Source organism: Stomoxys calcitrans, chromosome 1, assembly GCF_963082655.1.
Source record: "Stomoxys calcitrans chromosome 1, idStoCalc2.1, whole genome shotgun sequence".
Lineage (NCBI taxonomy): Eukaryota > Metazoa > Arthropoda > Insecta > Diptera > Muscidae > Stomoxys > Stomoxys calcitrans.
Window position 1 is genome coordinate 148,437,572 of NC_081552.1, and position 12,944 is coordinate 148,450,515.

The following is a 12,944-nucleotide window of genomic DNA, read 5'->3' on the forward strand; positions in this document are numbered from 1 at the left end:
AAAGAGGGTGCATATATTAATCCGCTCCATGCTGCTATGGGCATACACCTAAGCCAGTAATCGGCTTGTTGTGTGCTCTAAATACAAAAACAGTAACCTCGAAAAAGAAAATCTAAGTTAGGAATTCCGTGCTACTTACAAAATGCTTTATTGTTTTCCATGCCACATGGTTGTATGCGCATTCGTCGCCCAAGCCCTTAACTCGGACTGCGTGGACCCGAAAGGCTTTGGGTTAACCAAGTTTTTTGAGGGCAGTCCCCTGGCCTTCACCCAAATCGCCTGCCCTTTCGTTCCCCCTTACTCCGTTTTGGCCCGGCTCCCAAACGTTACGGATTTTGCTATCCTCAGAGAAGGCGTTAATCTCCTTGCACTGCAAGAGTGTTTCTGACCTTAACGTCCTGGTTGTTATTGCCCTTATGACAATTTTACTGTCCGTAAAGATGTTCACACTCGACGTCCTCGCTTTGGCACCATACCACCTCACGCATTCCGTGATCGCTCGGATTTCCGCCTGAAGAACCGAATTATGGTCAGACAGCCTAAAACAGATCTCAGGCCCTGGGTTCTCAATGTAGACCCCCGGGCCTACTCTGTCCTCTAGCTTTGATCCATCCGTGTAATATGAGCTTCCAGATGGCCGTCAATCCAAGACTGTGCCGCCGGCATCAGTGCCTCGCAACTCAAGGTTCATCTCAGGTATCCGAACGGAAACTTCTTCCCTTTCTTCCAGGTTTTCTATCGTCGCCTCGATTATACCGCCATGGTATGAGCTGCTCCCATCTTCAATCCATCGCCTTAAGTCTCATAGCCGCAGTGGCTGCCTTGCACTTCTGTATGTCAATCGGTCGGATATCTAGAATAATCTTTAGACGCGTACAAACTATTTGAGAACATCGCCAAAACGCTGGGTCGCGAATTATCTGTGTGGACGCCAGTCATTTGTGAAATTTAGGGATAAGAAGTCGCAGCACTGACGAGTGAAACAGGGAGTTCCCACAAGATATCTCCGGCACGGTTTAACTTCTACCTATCCTCCACCTCCATCATGAGGCAAAGATCCTACCAGTGCGAAGATATAACTACATGCTTTTTAAGCAATACCTTTTGGGCTGTTATCGCAGAATGTGTTGGTTTCCACTGCCCACAACCCTCAGAGAGACAGGTTCAGCACTACATGAGAGAACCTCTAGATCAAGCGGGTCTTGACAACATTCATGCAGACACGCTAAATAGCTAACAGGTGAATGTAGTCCTTGGAGAACGACCGCCTCCAGTTGCAACGGAAGAAACTGACATCCGCAAACCAGAGTAGTTCTGGCTCAATCACGATCCGGCAGATGCAGCGGCCTCAACTCCTACAGAGCAACGATTGATGCCGATGTATTTCCCGATTGTGGCCAGGGACCACACGTCAGCTGTTTAACTGACCAACCAGACACAGATCCATCTGGGCGCAGAGTTCCTGGATCTGGACACTCAACAGAATCAAGCAGACGAAAGATATGACATAACAAACTGCTACAACATAACGCCATTTCGCAAAAATGTCGAAATTCGACTATGGCTCGAAAACCAAATGAAGAGGCAATAACAAATTGTTGTGAAGGTAGAAGGGAATTTCCTTTTGTTATTAAGAAAATTTGTATATGATGCAACCTATTTAAGAAACACATATGTATATATTAGTAAAAGATAATCTTTAATTTGAAAAGAAAACTGTAAATGGTGTAACTTCGGGAAATAAGCAAATATGTACAAATCAAATTAATCGTCAAAGCACACTAGATTTTGTGGGCTATTGGTTTAATTTATTCGTTAAAGATAGTTGTTTATACCAACAGCACTGCATTGATAACTCCGTCATTTTCAGGATTATTTGTAACTTGAGCGTATTTTCCCCAAACTACTCTTCCAGTTTGCGTCACCAGACCTAGTTCAGATATATTAACTTCAATTACAGTACCCTTTGTAATGACGCCAAGAGAAGTGAACATTGGCGAGCTTGGGTTTCGTTTAACTCCAATGATAGGTAATTGGAACGTTGCCTTCAATTCGGGATGAGTTACGTGGGCTGTTTTCATTCGAAGCGCCATGGGTCTTATAAAACGTTCAAACTTGGGAGGTTTGCGGGTAAAATTTTCTCCAACGAATGTAACCTTGGTTACCATACGTTTCCAAGATTTTCTTTTGGTCTTGCCTGACTTCAAAATTTTGAAGACTTCCATATCAGACTGTGCCCGGATCTTCGGAATGGGGACATCCCATTTTCCAGCCTTTTCCTTCCTCTTTTGCTTTATCATATTTGACAAAACTTTAGCACTTCCCTGTGTGCCTCTATCCAGAAGATAATGAGGGACAGCACCTTCTTCGACATCCTTCACTTGCTTTTTCACATTCTTCTCTGCATGAGATAGAATTTTCTTTTTGATCTGAATTTTTTCATTGCGTCGTTCTTTGTTAAATATTTTCGCTTTGATACCACGCAATTTTCTAGCCTTCTTCGATCGTTCCTTTGGTAAACGAGCCTCCTTCTTCCTTTTGCGGTCTTCAAAATCCAATCGTCGGCCATACAGCTTTCGATGGCGTTCCATATACTCATTCTGTGGCATGTTTTATTCCAATATTTTATTTCGGTACAAAAAAGCCCACAGAACCAAAGGCTGGTTATTATAAAAAAGAAAAAATACAACAACGTGGTTGGTTTTTTTTTGCATTCATGGTTGAATTTATTCAACCATGGTTGCTTTCAAAGGAAGGTCTTATAGGCCGTTTATACGGCACATCATGCTCGTACTCATCGTGTATAAGAGTAGATTACAGCTTTTAGTCAAAAAATTTCGAAAAGTATTCTGTTTTATTTAGTCCTATCCAGTGCAAGTCATATATTCTGGAAAAAATATTAGTGCAAAATTGTACTGGTAAGTTATCGATAACATGGAATAACATATAATAAGAAACGATTGATCGCAATTTGCACTATATAGTACCAAAATTAAGCACTGCATAATTTCAAGGCGATTTTTGCCGCCGACTGCTACGACTATTTTTTTGTTAGCTATGGTTGCCATCATGGTCTCATTTGTTCAACAACTACAAATCATATGGTACAATCCGCCATGTTGTCATCAAGCTGATCGATGTTTTGCCAACACACACACACACAAAGAAATAAGCAGAGAATATTCGAGAAAGTAAATGACAAAAAAGAGAATGCAAACAAAAATCTATCATCTTAACACCATCAAACCTGGCCGGCTGTTTACAGCAGTTCGTGGGATACCACCCATGACATAATTACCAGGTACTGTACCGTAAACAGCTGAGTACAATTTTTTCTCGCGAAAAGTGTTTCGGTTTTGAGTGTGTATATTGGGTTCCCCAAAAAGTAATTGCGGATATTTTAAAAGAAAGTAAATGCATTTCTAATAAAACTTAGAATGAACTTTAATCAAATATACTTTTTTTTACAATTTTTTTTTAAAGCAAGCTAAAAGTAACAGCTGATAACAGACAGAAGAAAGAATGCAATTACAGAGTCACAAGCCGTTGAAAAAATTTGTCAACGCCGACTATGTGAAAAATCCGCAATTACTTTTCGGATTTTTTAAAAGAAAGTCAATGCATTTTTTATCAAACTTAGAATGAACTTTAATCAAATATACTTTTTTTACACTTTTTTTCTAAAGCAAGCTAAAAGTAACAGCTGATAACTGACAGAAGAAAGATATATATCTTGATACCACCTTTTTAAATACGCCTTGGGTTGCAATCATCGCGAAACAATTAAAGGTGGTCTCATTGTTACTGAAACCACAAATCATATAGTGCAATCCGATATTGATAATGAGATGGTTATCAAGATGTCATTTCAAAATTAGCATTGTTCTCAACACAACCAAAGAAACTTGCCCTCGTGTTTGTACGCGTGCGAGTAAAATGAGAGAGAGAACAGCACAATCAAAGATAAAGTAATGGGGTAGGTTGCTGTGAATGTAAACACAGAACTGACATCTTAATACCGTCAAACTGGCCGGCTGTTTCACGAAATTGAAAAATACCACAAATAATGGCTGTTACCAATATATATTAATTTTCAGGTAGTAGCAGTTCGCCAATAACAAAAAACCGAACACACTATCTGTCAAAATTAAGAGGTAGCATAAAGGATGCACTTATAAGGTGAGGTCATGCGAACAGCTGAGTACAATCTTTTTATATTTGTTTTGATTTTATAGTATTTCTAAATGTCAAAGGCTTGATATCACAGCAGTGATATATTTCTAAAATCTTAAATCTTAAACACAGCTGTGATTTTTTTCTAATATCTTAAAAAGATGTTCTATTTGATCCGATATTCCACACATAAGCAACAAAACAGTGTTCTAATGGTGAAAATACTGTCGTGGACCCCGGAGGGTCCGAACTGTCTCAGCGGAGAAAGGGGACATAGTGTGCTGGCGAGCGCTGGCTGTTGGCGTTAGAGCTCCGGCTGTGGCTCAGTCTGGGGCGCGGTTCTTGCCAACACACCATGTCCAGAGACAGGTGACCAAAAATTCAAATTTCAAACCAGCTCTGGATGGAAATGAAAAACACAGGGTCCCACTTATGTTAAGGCAGGCATGTCTTTCGCCTTCTTACTCGCACCTTCCGCTATGGATTCGCTCTTCAGGGGGCACTGAGACATCCTACAGTGCCCTGGACGGCCCACCCCAACCATGGTATCCGTTGTCCAACAGTTTTGGATACCCCAGAATCGGTCTCCCTTATCCCCCCTTACAGCTTGGTGCACTACCCCCTTCTTACCTTAAATAACTACTCCTCCATTGTGAAATGAAAACTAGGCAAAGGCGAATTTCATGTCAAACGTTATAAACGGTATGTATTTATTAAGCCAAATCAAAAATTCATTGCCAGACAAAGTTCAATCAAACGAAAAAGCAAAGAAAACAAAACAAGGAATTGCATAGTGGCAATTAAAAAAACTTCAATTATATAGACTCCTCTCCTTCAAAGAGAAAAATAGTAATAAAATTCTCCTTCCTCCACAGGTGTATTGGGTCTTCTCTTGGTGTCTGGCCTTCCTTCAGGGTCGTCTCTCCTAACTGGAGTCAGTGCTGGGGCGGCTGAGCAGTGCCCACGCTTTCCTCTTGTCTGTCCGTCCGTCTGGTTGTGGTAAGTATGTGTATTCCGGCTGTATTGTATTTCCCGTAAATAAAAGCTTTGGCTTTTTTTTTTATGTCTTACATGTTTATTCCTTTTTAAAGGCCTAAGTTCGCAAAGCGAACACCAACAGCAGTAAGGGCTCCTTTCCGCCCCAAAGGTCTAGAATCTTTACCCCCTGGCCCTAGGTTGAGCTCGACCTAACAGCTGAGGACAGCGCCTATTTATTCTAGCGCTGTGTTACTTATAGAAAGGTAAGTGTCTGGTGTTTGCCTGCCTAGCCGCTTTATTAACAAATAACCTTCTTTTTATTCGTAGGAAATATGTGTGTCCAGGTCCTGTCCGTCCGTCTAAGTTCACGTATACGTCCCGCAATAGTGTTTGTGAGGAAAAGGGTACCTGCAGCACTGTCGGCTGACCAGTGCTTTTGATATAGAGCTTCCCACGATGGACAGAGGAGGTGGAGGTGTAGCTTTATGTTTTCGCGTTTGGCTTTTTGTTATTTTGTGATCAACTTTAGTGGTGTCTATTGTCTTTGATTTTCAAGTTTAGAATTTTTAACTATTGACTTTGATTTGGTTTTTAGTTTTTTTTTTCTTTTTAGGTCTTTTATTATTACATTGGTATTTTCCTTTTTTTTCAGGTTCTTTGGCTTTGTTTCGAAACTTTTCCCTTTTCAGGTTCCTTTTTATTTAATTTGATAACATTTCTTTTTTTTTTTCCAGAGTTTTCATAGATTTTCTTTTTCAGCTTTTAATAACTTTCAGTTCGATTTATTTTAATCACCTTTTTTTTTTATAATCTTCTTTTTCAGCTCTTTAGTTTTTAATTTGTATTTATTTTCATTTATTTTGTTACAGCTTTTAAAACTTCTCAATAATTTATAGTTAATTTTTTTCCTCTTTCAGCAAATGTGCTGAAAGTTCAATAAATCACTTTAAAACTTTGAATTTGGTCTTTTTCTTTGTTGTTGGGTAAAAGCCAGTTCCGCCTCCTTTTCTCTGCCGAATCCAAAACCAAAAAGACTTTCTTTCTTTTTGAAAACACCACTTTCAACACTCTTCTGTACACCACCTCTTACTCCTTGCACGGCTCCATCCAAAAAGAACTAGTCATCTTCCCTTTACTGTCCATCATGGTTCCCCCAAGCCATCATGTCCACCGAGGAACCATCATAAAATTTTGTTTTCCAAAATCGCAAAAACAAATAACATATGGTTTCCTCGATTTTCATTGTAGTAGTTACATTTGTATGTGGAGGTAACATATGCTGGTAACGCAGGGTTGCATTCACCAGCTGCCATAAAAAACACAGACGGTTCAAACCCAGATGTCGCTCTTCTCTAATCAGACAATAGGGTGACACGCTACAAACCCAATCATCCTTTAGACGTCACCGTCATAGGATGGGAGGGAAAAACAACCTTTTGTCATGTATATAATAACATAACGTGTGAACGTAGCATTAGTCAAACCTATCTCAGTGGGTGTAGCCCCCTTAAGAAAAAAAGTAATTCTTCTCCAATAAATGTACCTTGACCTATAAGTATAGCTTGAGTCGAGTAGTACCAACCCGGTACTCGATTAACCAGTTATACCTTCATTAAATATACCTTGATTAAACTAACTGGATATTTATGAAGCGGACGGACGGAATAAAATACGCAAAAAAAAAAAAATATTTAAATAAAAGGTAAGTAAAGTGTAAAAAAATTATTGGAAATGAAAAAAAAAATGAAAGTGCTGTGTGTAATTAAAATTTACAGTGCGTGTAACAAAATCTCTATAAGTTGCGGTCTATTTCGGTGTGTGTGCGTGTGTGTGTGTGTATAAAAAAAAATGAATGGACAAATTACAATGATAATTAATGTAAAAACCATTTGCCAACAAAACTTAAAAAAAAAAAAAAAAAAATTGCAATGCAAATAATAAAAAATTAACATAAAATTAAGTGTTGGCCCTGCAGAAAATTAAAAATTCCAACGAAAAGTGAACCTTAATATTAAAGTTGTTTCATGGTGCTATATGTGTGTGAATGAAACTACAGACACCGGTTAGCAAATAATGCCGGTCAAAGAATTAATAAAAAAGGTGGGAAAAACTGAAATTCCGACACAAAAAAGTGAAAATTGGCAGAAAATAAAAATAAATGAAATTAAATAGTCATGTAAAGTGCAATTACGTGCGGTTCTGCAAACCGTAACCTACCAAAAACTCAAACCAACGTGGTTTCAAAAAAAAAAAAAAAAAAACGGTTCATTTTGATGTGCAAGTGTTTGTGATTCTAAATGCGTATGATATCGTATGACTTTACGGTACCCCTACCATAATGTGTAAACCACTCAAATCATGAATGGAGGTGGGGGGTGCTAAAAACAAACTGAGTGCCAATACAAGTTACTCTGCACAAAAAAGTGAAGTAGGAGAAGCTAACATAGGTAATTGCGGAAAATGTGTGCGTGTCATGTGACGAATGTAATGCAAACAGAACAAGTGTTGAAGCTCTCTTCTCCTTGTGGTTCAAAAAAAAGATCGAAAGAACCCAAAATGAAAATGTGAAAACGAAACAACTGAAATATTGTGAATGATTTATAAGTTCAATGAACGCAAAGTGAAAGTGTTGTGAGAAAGTTAATGTCAAATCAAAATAAGGACTCAACATTGAAGAGAAAAACTAAAATTTATAAAAAAAAATTGCGCTAATACCAAAAAAAAAAAAATTAAAAGAAATGAAAAAGGAAAATTAAAAGTTCGTGAAATAAAAACAATAAAAATAAATATACCAAAGGAAATCGTCGAAACCAACGCTACAATGTTTAAATGAAGTCAATGTGAAATGACTTAGAAAAATTTTAAATAACAAAAAAAAAAAAAAATCTAAAACAAATTATGAAATTTCCAAAGTTAAAAGAAAAAAAAAAAAAAATTTCTATGCAAAAAAAAAAATTCCCAAAATTAAAAATTTCAAAAATAAAACAAAAAATTTTTGAATAAAATTGAAAATTTCAAACCAAAAGAAAATCTTAAAATAATAACAACTTAAGCAAAAAAAAAAAAAAAAAACAATGCAATTTGACTAATCAACCTCCTTTTGGTTCTCTTTCCAGGTGCCACAGCGACACCAAACTCACATCGGCCGCCTAGCTTGAGAGCACGGACCATACCAGACGTGGACCAGCGACATAATGTGCCCAGGGCAGATGAACTGGTAAGTGTCAAATAAATAATACGCCACGGCGTATTCTTTATTACTCCTCTCAGCCCCCTACTTGCACTCACCACGGCATCCCTCGCTCCATGTCCAAGATGCCATAGCGATAGAAAGACGGGTCGGCCCGACATACACCGAGGTCGTCAAGAGGCTCTACCGTGGTTGAGTGATCTCCTGGGGCCGGCATCGAAAGATGACAATCTCTCGTCCGGACAAAACGCCTTCCGCCGCAACTCGCGCTCCATGTCCAAGATGCCATAGTGATAGAAAGACGGGTCACCCACTGCGAGGTTGACAGCGAGCTCTCCGGCGGTCGAGGCACCCCAGATAGGCCGAGAGAAATGGCACTACCTCGTTCTAACCCCTGTGCACATTACACTACTGGAACACTCCTGGCGGCCCCGCACTCGCGACTGCGTAAGACCACGAGTTTCGTCGCTCTCAGTCCCCGACGGATAATTCAGGTAAGTATAAGGTAAGTATAAAGTTCCAATTCTCTAGGTCCATTTACTCATCGTACCCACACACACGTCCTTCACCGCCTGTTGACCATGGGATGTAACTTGCAAGGAATTTTATGGAAGCAATTCAAACGACCATCTATAGACGGTTCCGCCTAAACTGCCGCCCAAGGCGAACAAAAAAAAATCTAAGTTTAATCCAGAAACTGCGTGCCTGCCAAAACTAAAGCTAAGTATCCTTAAATCTAAAATTAAAAGATAATTCAAATTCTAATTCATTTTTCGTTTATCCTATAGCTTCCTACACTAATGGCTTAAACCTATTGACCTTGGACCCATGTGATGGAATCCAACTTATAACTAAAACGGTAAGTCACTGATTTCAATTTTTATTAACTTTTTATCGGAGCGCCGCGGCCTACATTTGTAAGGTACTATGCTATGTTAAACTTCTCTTTAAAGGGGTGTCGCACTGCGGCACGCCGTTCAGACTCGACTATACAAAAAAAGCCTCTTATCATCGAGTTTTAAACTTGAAACGGACTACACTCACTGACATGTGAGAAGTCTGCCCCCGTTCCTTAGTGGAATGTCCATGGGTAAAATTTGCAATTTGCTTTCTCGGACACATTTGTAGCTAGAAGATATTTACTGCTTTAGGTCTTTAGCATGGTAGACGCCCAATGATTTCCCTTTTAGGTCTTCAATTTCATATAAGCATTTTCCGACTGCCTTAACAATCCGACACTTAATGTACTTCTTGTTGAGCTTCGCGTTTATATTCTTTCCGAAATCGCTCAATTGATGGTTACGTCGATAGACCTCTTGACCTGGGAAAAACCTGACTCTTCGGGCACGAATGTTGTATTTGCTAGCCCTATCGCGGTAACTCTTCTGTAACCTTTTTCTGACCTCTTCCCTCACTAATTCCAAATGGTTCGACTTTGGTAAAGCATTAAACTCTGGGTCTTTCAAAGAGTCTAATTGTCTAGCCAGCCTATAAACGCTGCCGTGAGTAATCATATTGGTGCCAAAAAGAGCGAAATAAGGTGTCATGCCTACTGAAGAGTGCACCGATGACCGTAATGCGCACTCAATTGCGGACAAGTTTTGGTCCCAATCCCTTTGATCCTCCTGTAAATAAGAGCGAATCGCCGCCAATATAGATTGATTAACGCGTTCTGATGCGTTAGCTTGAGGTGAATAGAGTCCCGTTTTCATATCGCTTACGCCGTAAGCCTCCATAAACGCCGCGAAATCTTTCCCAGTAAATTGTTTTCCATTGTCGGATAAAATAGTTTCGGGCACACCAAATTTGTGGAAAACTTCTTGCTCAAGAAATCTAATAACATTTCGAGCGGTTGCCTTTCCCATTGGTTTCAATAACACATATTTGGTCAGGTGGTCTAAGACAATAAAAATGTAGCAGTTTCCTGCCTTAGAGCGTACATAAGGACCTAAAAAATCTATGTATAGCTTTTGAAAAGGACGACTGATTTCTACCATTGACTCCATCGGCTGACGCATTGGCTGATTGTTCGGCTTAGCTTCTTTACAAACTTGGCACTTCTGGACGAAAAGTCTAACCTGTGCACTCATATGAGGCCAGTAATAATATTCCTTTAATCTACGAAGCGTCTTGTGGAAGCCACCATGAGCCGCTGTACTAGGGCAATGCGCTCTTTCTATGGCAGACGCGGTGAGCGATGCCGGTACCCATAACTTCCACACTGAATCCTCGCAAGGCAGATCGACAGTCACTGGTATCGTTCGTTTGTACAGAAAGCCATCTATGACTCTCAAATCTGGCAAATCATTCTGGTTAGCCTCCACGGCTTTGATCTTCTCAAGGTACTCCTCTTCCTTGAACTCAGCCGCATTGAGGTCTACTAAGCTAAAGGATGGCAATTCCAATTCATCAAGGTTATATCGCGAAAGCGCGTCTGGTACCACGTTTTGACTACCCCGGCGGTGTTCTATTTCGAAGTTGTGTCCCTGCAGTAAAAGACTCCATCTTGCCAGACGACCGCTCAGCTCTTTGTTGCCCATCAACCACTTGAGTGATGAATGATCTGTGATGACCGTAAACGGCATCAACTCTATATAAGGGCGAAACTTTTTTATTGCCATCACCACGGCTAGGCATTCCCTTTCGGTGACGGAGTAATTTTTCTGCGCTGGGGACAACTTCTGCGACATGAACGCTATGGGATGCTCGCCTCCTTCGTCGTCTTTTTGAAATAGAACACCCCCAATGCCAACGTCGGATGCATCACACTGGATGTAAAAATGTTTCCGGAAATCAGGGTGTCTTAAGACTGGACTACGGGTTAATGCCTCCTTTAGCCGTTTGAACCCAATTTTGGCTTCCTCACCAAACTCAAAGCCGCGGCCTTTCTTCAATGTCGCAAAAATAGGTGCCGCGATGGTCGCATAATCGGCAATAAAACGGCGATACCAGCCTGTCATACCTGTGAAACGCCTAACTTGTTTGACATTCTTTGGGTATTCGTATTCCACTATCGCAGAAACTTTGCTAGGATCAGGCTTTACTTTTCCCTCGCCAACTATATACCCGAGGTATCGCAGCTCTTTAAAACAAAACTTTGACTTTGCCACATTAATCGTTAGACCCGCCGCTTTCAAGGCCTTTGCCACTTGTCCCAAAAGGTCGAGATGTGTCTCAAAATCTGGGGCCACTATGAGCAAGTCATCCAAATAAACAAACACTCTTTCACGGAGATGCGCAGGAATCACCTTATCCATTAACCGGCACATTCTTTGGGCTGCGTTGCACAACCCAAAGGGCATTACGGTGAACTGGTATAAGGGTCTTCCTGGTACAGTAAAGGCCGTTTTCTCCCTGCTTTTCATCTCTAGTGGTATCTGCCAGAAAGCATCTTTCAGATCCACACTCGAGATGAAATGCGTATCCCCTAGCCGGCTAAGAAGGCCCTCAATGTTTGGGAGCGGATAAGCATCCTTGACAGTAAGGGCATTGAGCTTTCGAGCATCCAGGCATAACCTATTTTTTGTGCCTTTCCGGACTAATGTCACTGGGTTATTCCAAGGGCTCTCACTGGGCTCAATGACCTTCATGTCAAGCATCCTATCCAGCTCTGCATACATTAGGCTTTGCACTGCTGGGGATACAGGGTAATGTCGTTGCTTTACTGGTATTGCATCTGCCGTGTCAATAGTGTGTGTCTGTAAGGATGTCTTGCCCAATCCCCTTATCTCGAAAGACGGAAATTGAGATATGACCTCGTCTAATCTACCCTTCTGATCACTGTCCAATCGGTGCTGGGATGGGTCAATAGGGTCATCTTCTGCCTCGTCCTCCAACGACAAACTTTCAACACTGGCTAGCAATTTATAACGTTTCATGAAATCGACCCCAAGGTATAGTGCTTTACTTAAAGTGGGGACTAAGAAAAAGGTTACCTCACTTTCTATCTTGCCAAGTTTTACCGGGGCTCGAATACGTCCTACAACCCTGTGAGGTGTCTCGTCCGCTGTGCCGACTTGTGCTGAAAACTTGAAAATCGGTATCTGCGCCCTCTCAACTAACTCTAGACAGCCTCTGCCTAAGACGGTGACTGTTGCGCCACTGTCTAATAACCCCTCGACCTCTTCATTTCCAATTTTCACTCGCAAGTAAAGACGAGTGTCTTCTCCCTCATATAAGGTAGATGAGGCTATCTCCTGCCTGAGTTTCCTTCTAGACTTATACCGCTCTCTAGCTCTCTTGATTCGTAAGTGTCTCTTTGGGTTGTTTAGGGCATGTTCCGATTCCGTAGAGATCAGTGGACTTACCTTACCTATACCTAAAACATTATGTAATACACTTCTATCGTACAATTCATTTTTCCCATTATATTTGTTCAATTCATCTACTTCATTAACTTCATTAAATATTCTAGCTCTAGCTTGATTATACTCCTCCATTCGCATGTGCCAAGGCCTTATCTTTTTTAATTTTATTTCATTCTTTAATTCATTTTCTAATCCATTCCTTAATTCATTACTAAACCTAACCTTATTCTCTAAAATAGTTATTCTAGTGGAATCCTGCTCCACCTGATCGGCCTCTACTGGGGGTGCATTGGTTT

At 40.5% G+C, this 12,944-nt stretch overlaps 1 protein-coding gene and 1 long non-coding RNA gene across 2 annotated transcripts; one reads left to right on the top strand and one right to left on the bottom strand.

Annotated features, from left to right (window-relative positions):
• Positions 1–1,678: 1,678 nt before the first annotated feature.
• On the bottom strand, positions 1,679–2,696 carry LOC106095165 (ribosome biogenesis protein NSA2 homolog). Its single transcript, XM_013262410.2, has one exon. The coding sequence runs from the start codon at positions 2,607–2,609 to the stop codon at positions 1,830–1,832; it is 780 nt and encodes a 259-aa protein (XP_013117864.1). The 5' UTR covers positions 2,610–2,696; the 3' UTR covers positions 1,679–1,829.
• A 2,158-nt stretch (positions 2,697–4,854) lies between these two features.
• On the top strand, positions 4,855–5,707 carry LOC131994263 (uncharacterized). Its single transcript, XR_009396581.1, has 3 exons — positions 4,855–5,172; positions 5,265–5,414; positions 5,479–5,707. It is a non-coding gene; the product is annotated as an uncharacterized LOC131994263 (long non-coding RNA).
• The last annotated feature ends 7,237 nt before the right edge of the window (positions 5,708–12,944 follow it).

Coding starts and splice junctions, on each gene's coding strand:
- LOC106095165 (XM_013262410.2), bottom strand. CDS start 2,609: ATGCCACAGAATGAGTATATGGAACGCCATCGAAAGCTGTATGGCCGA.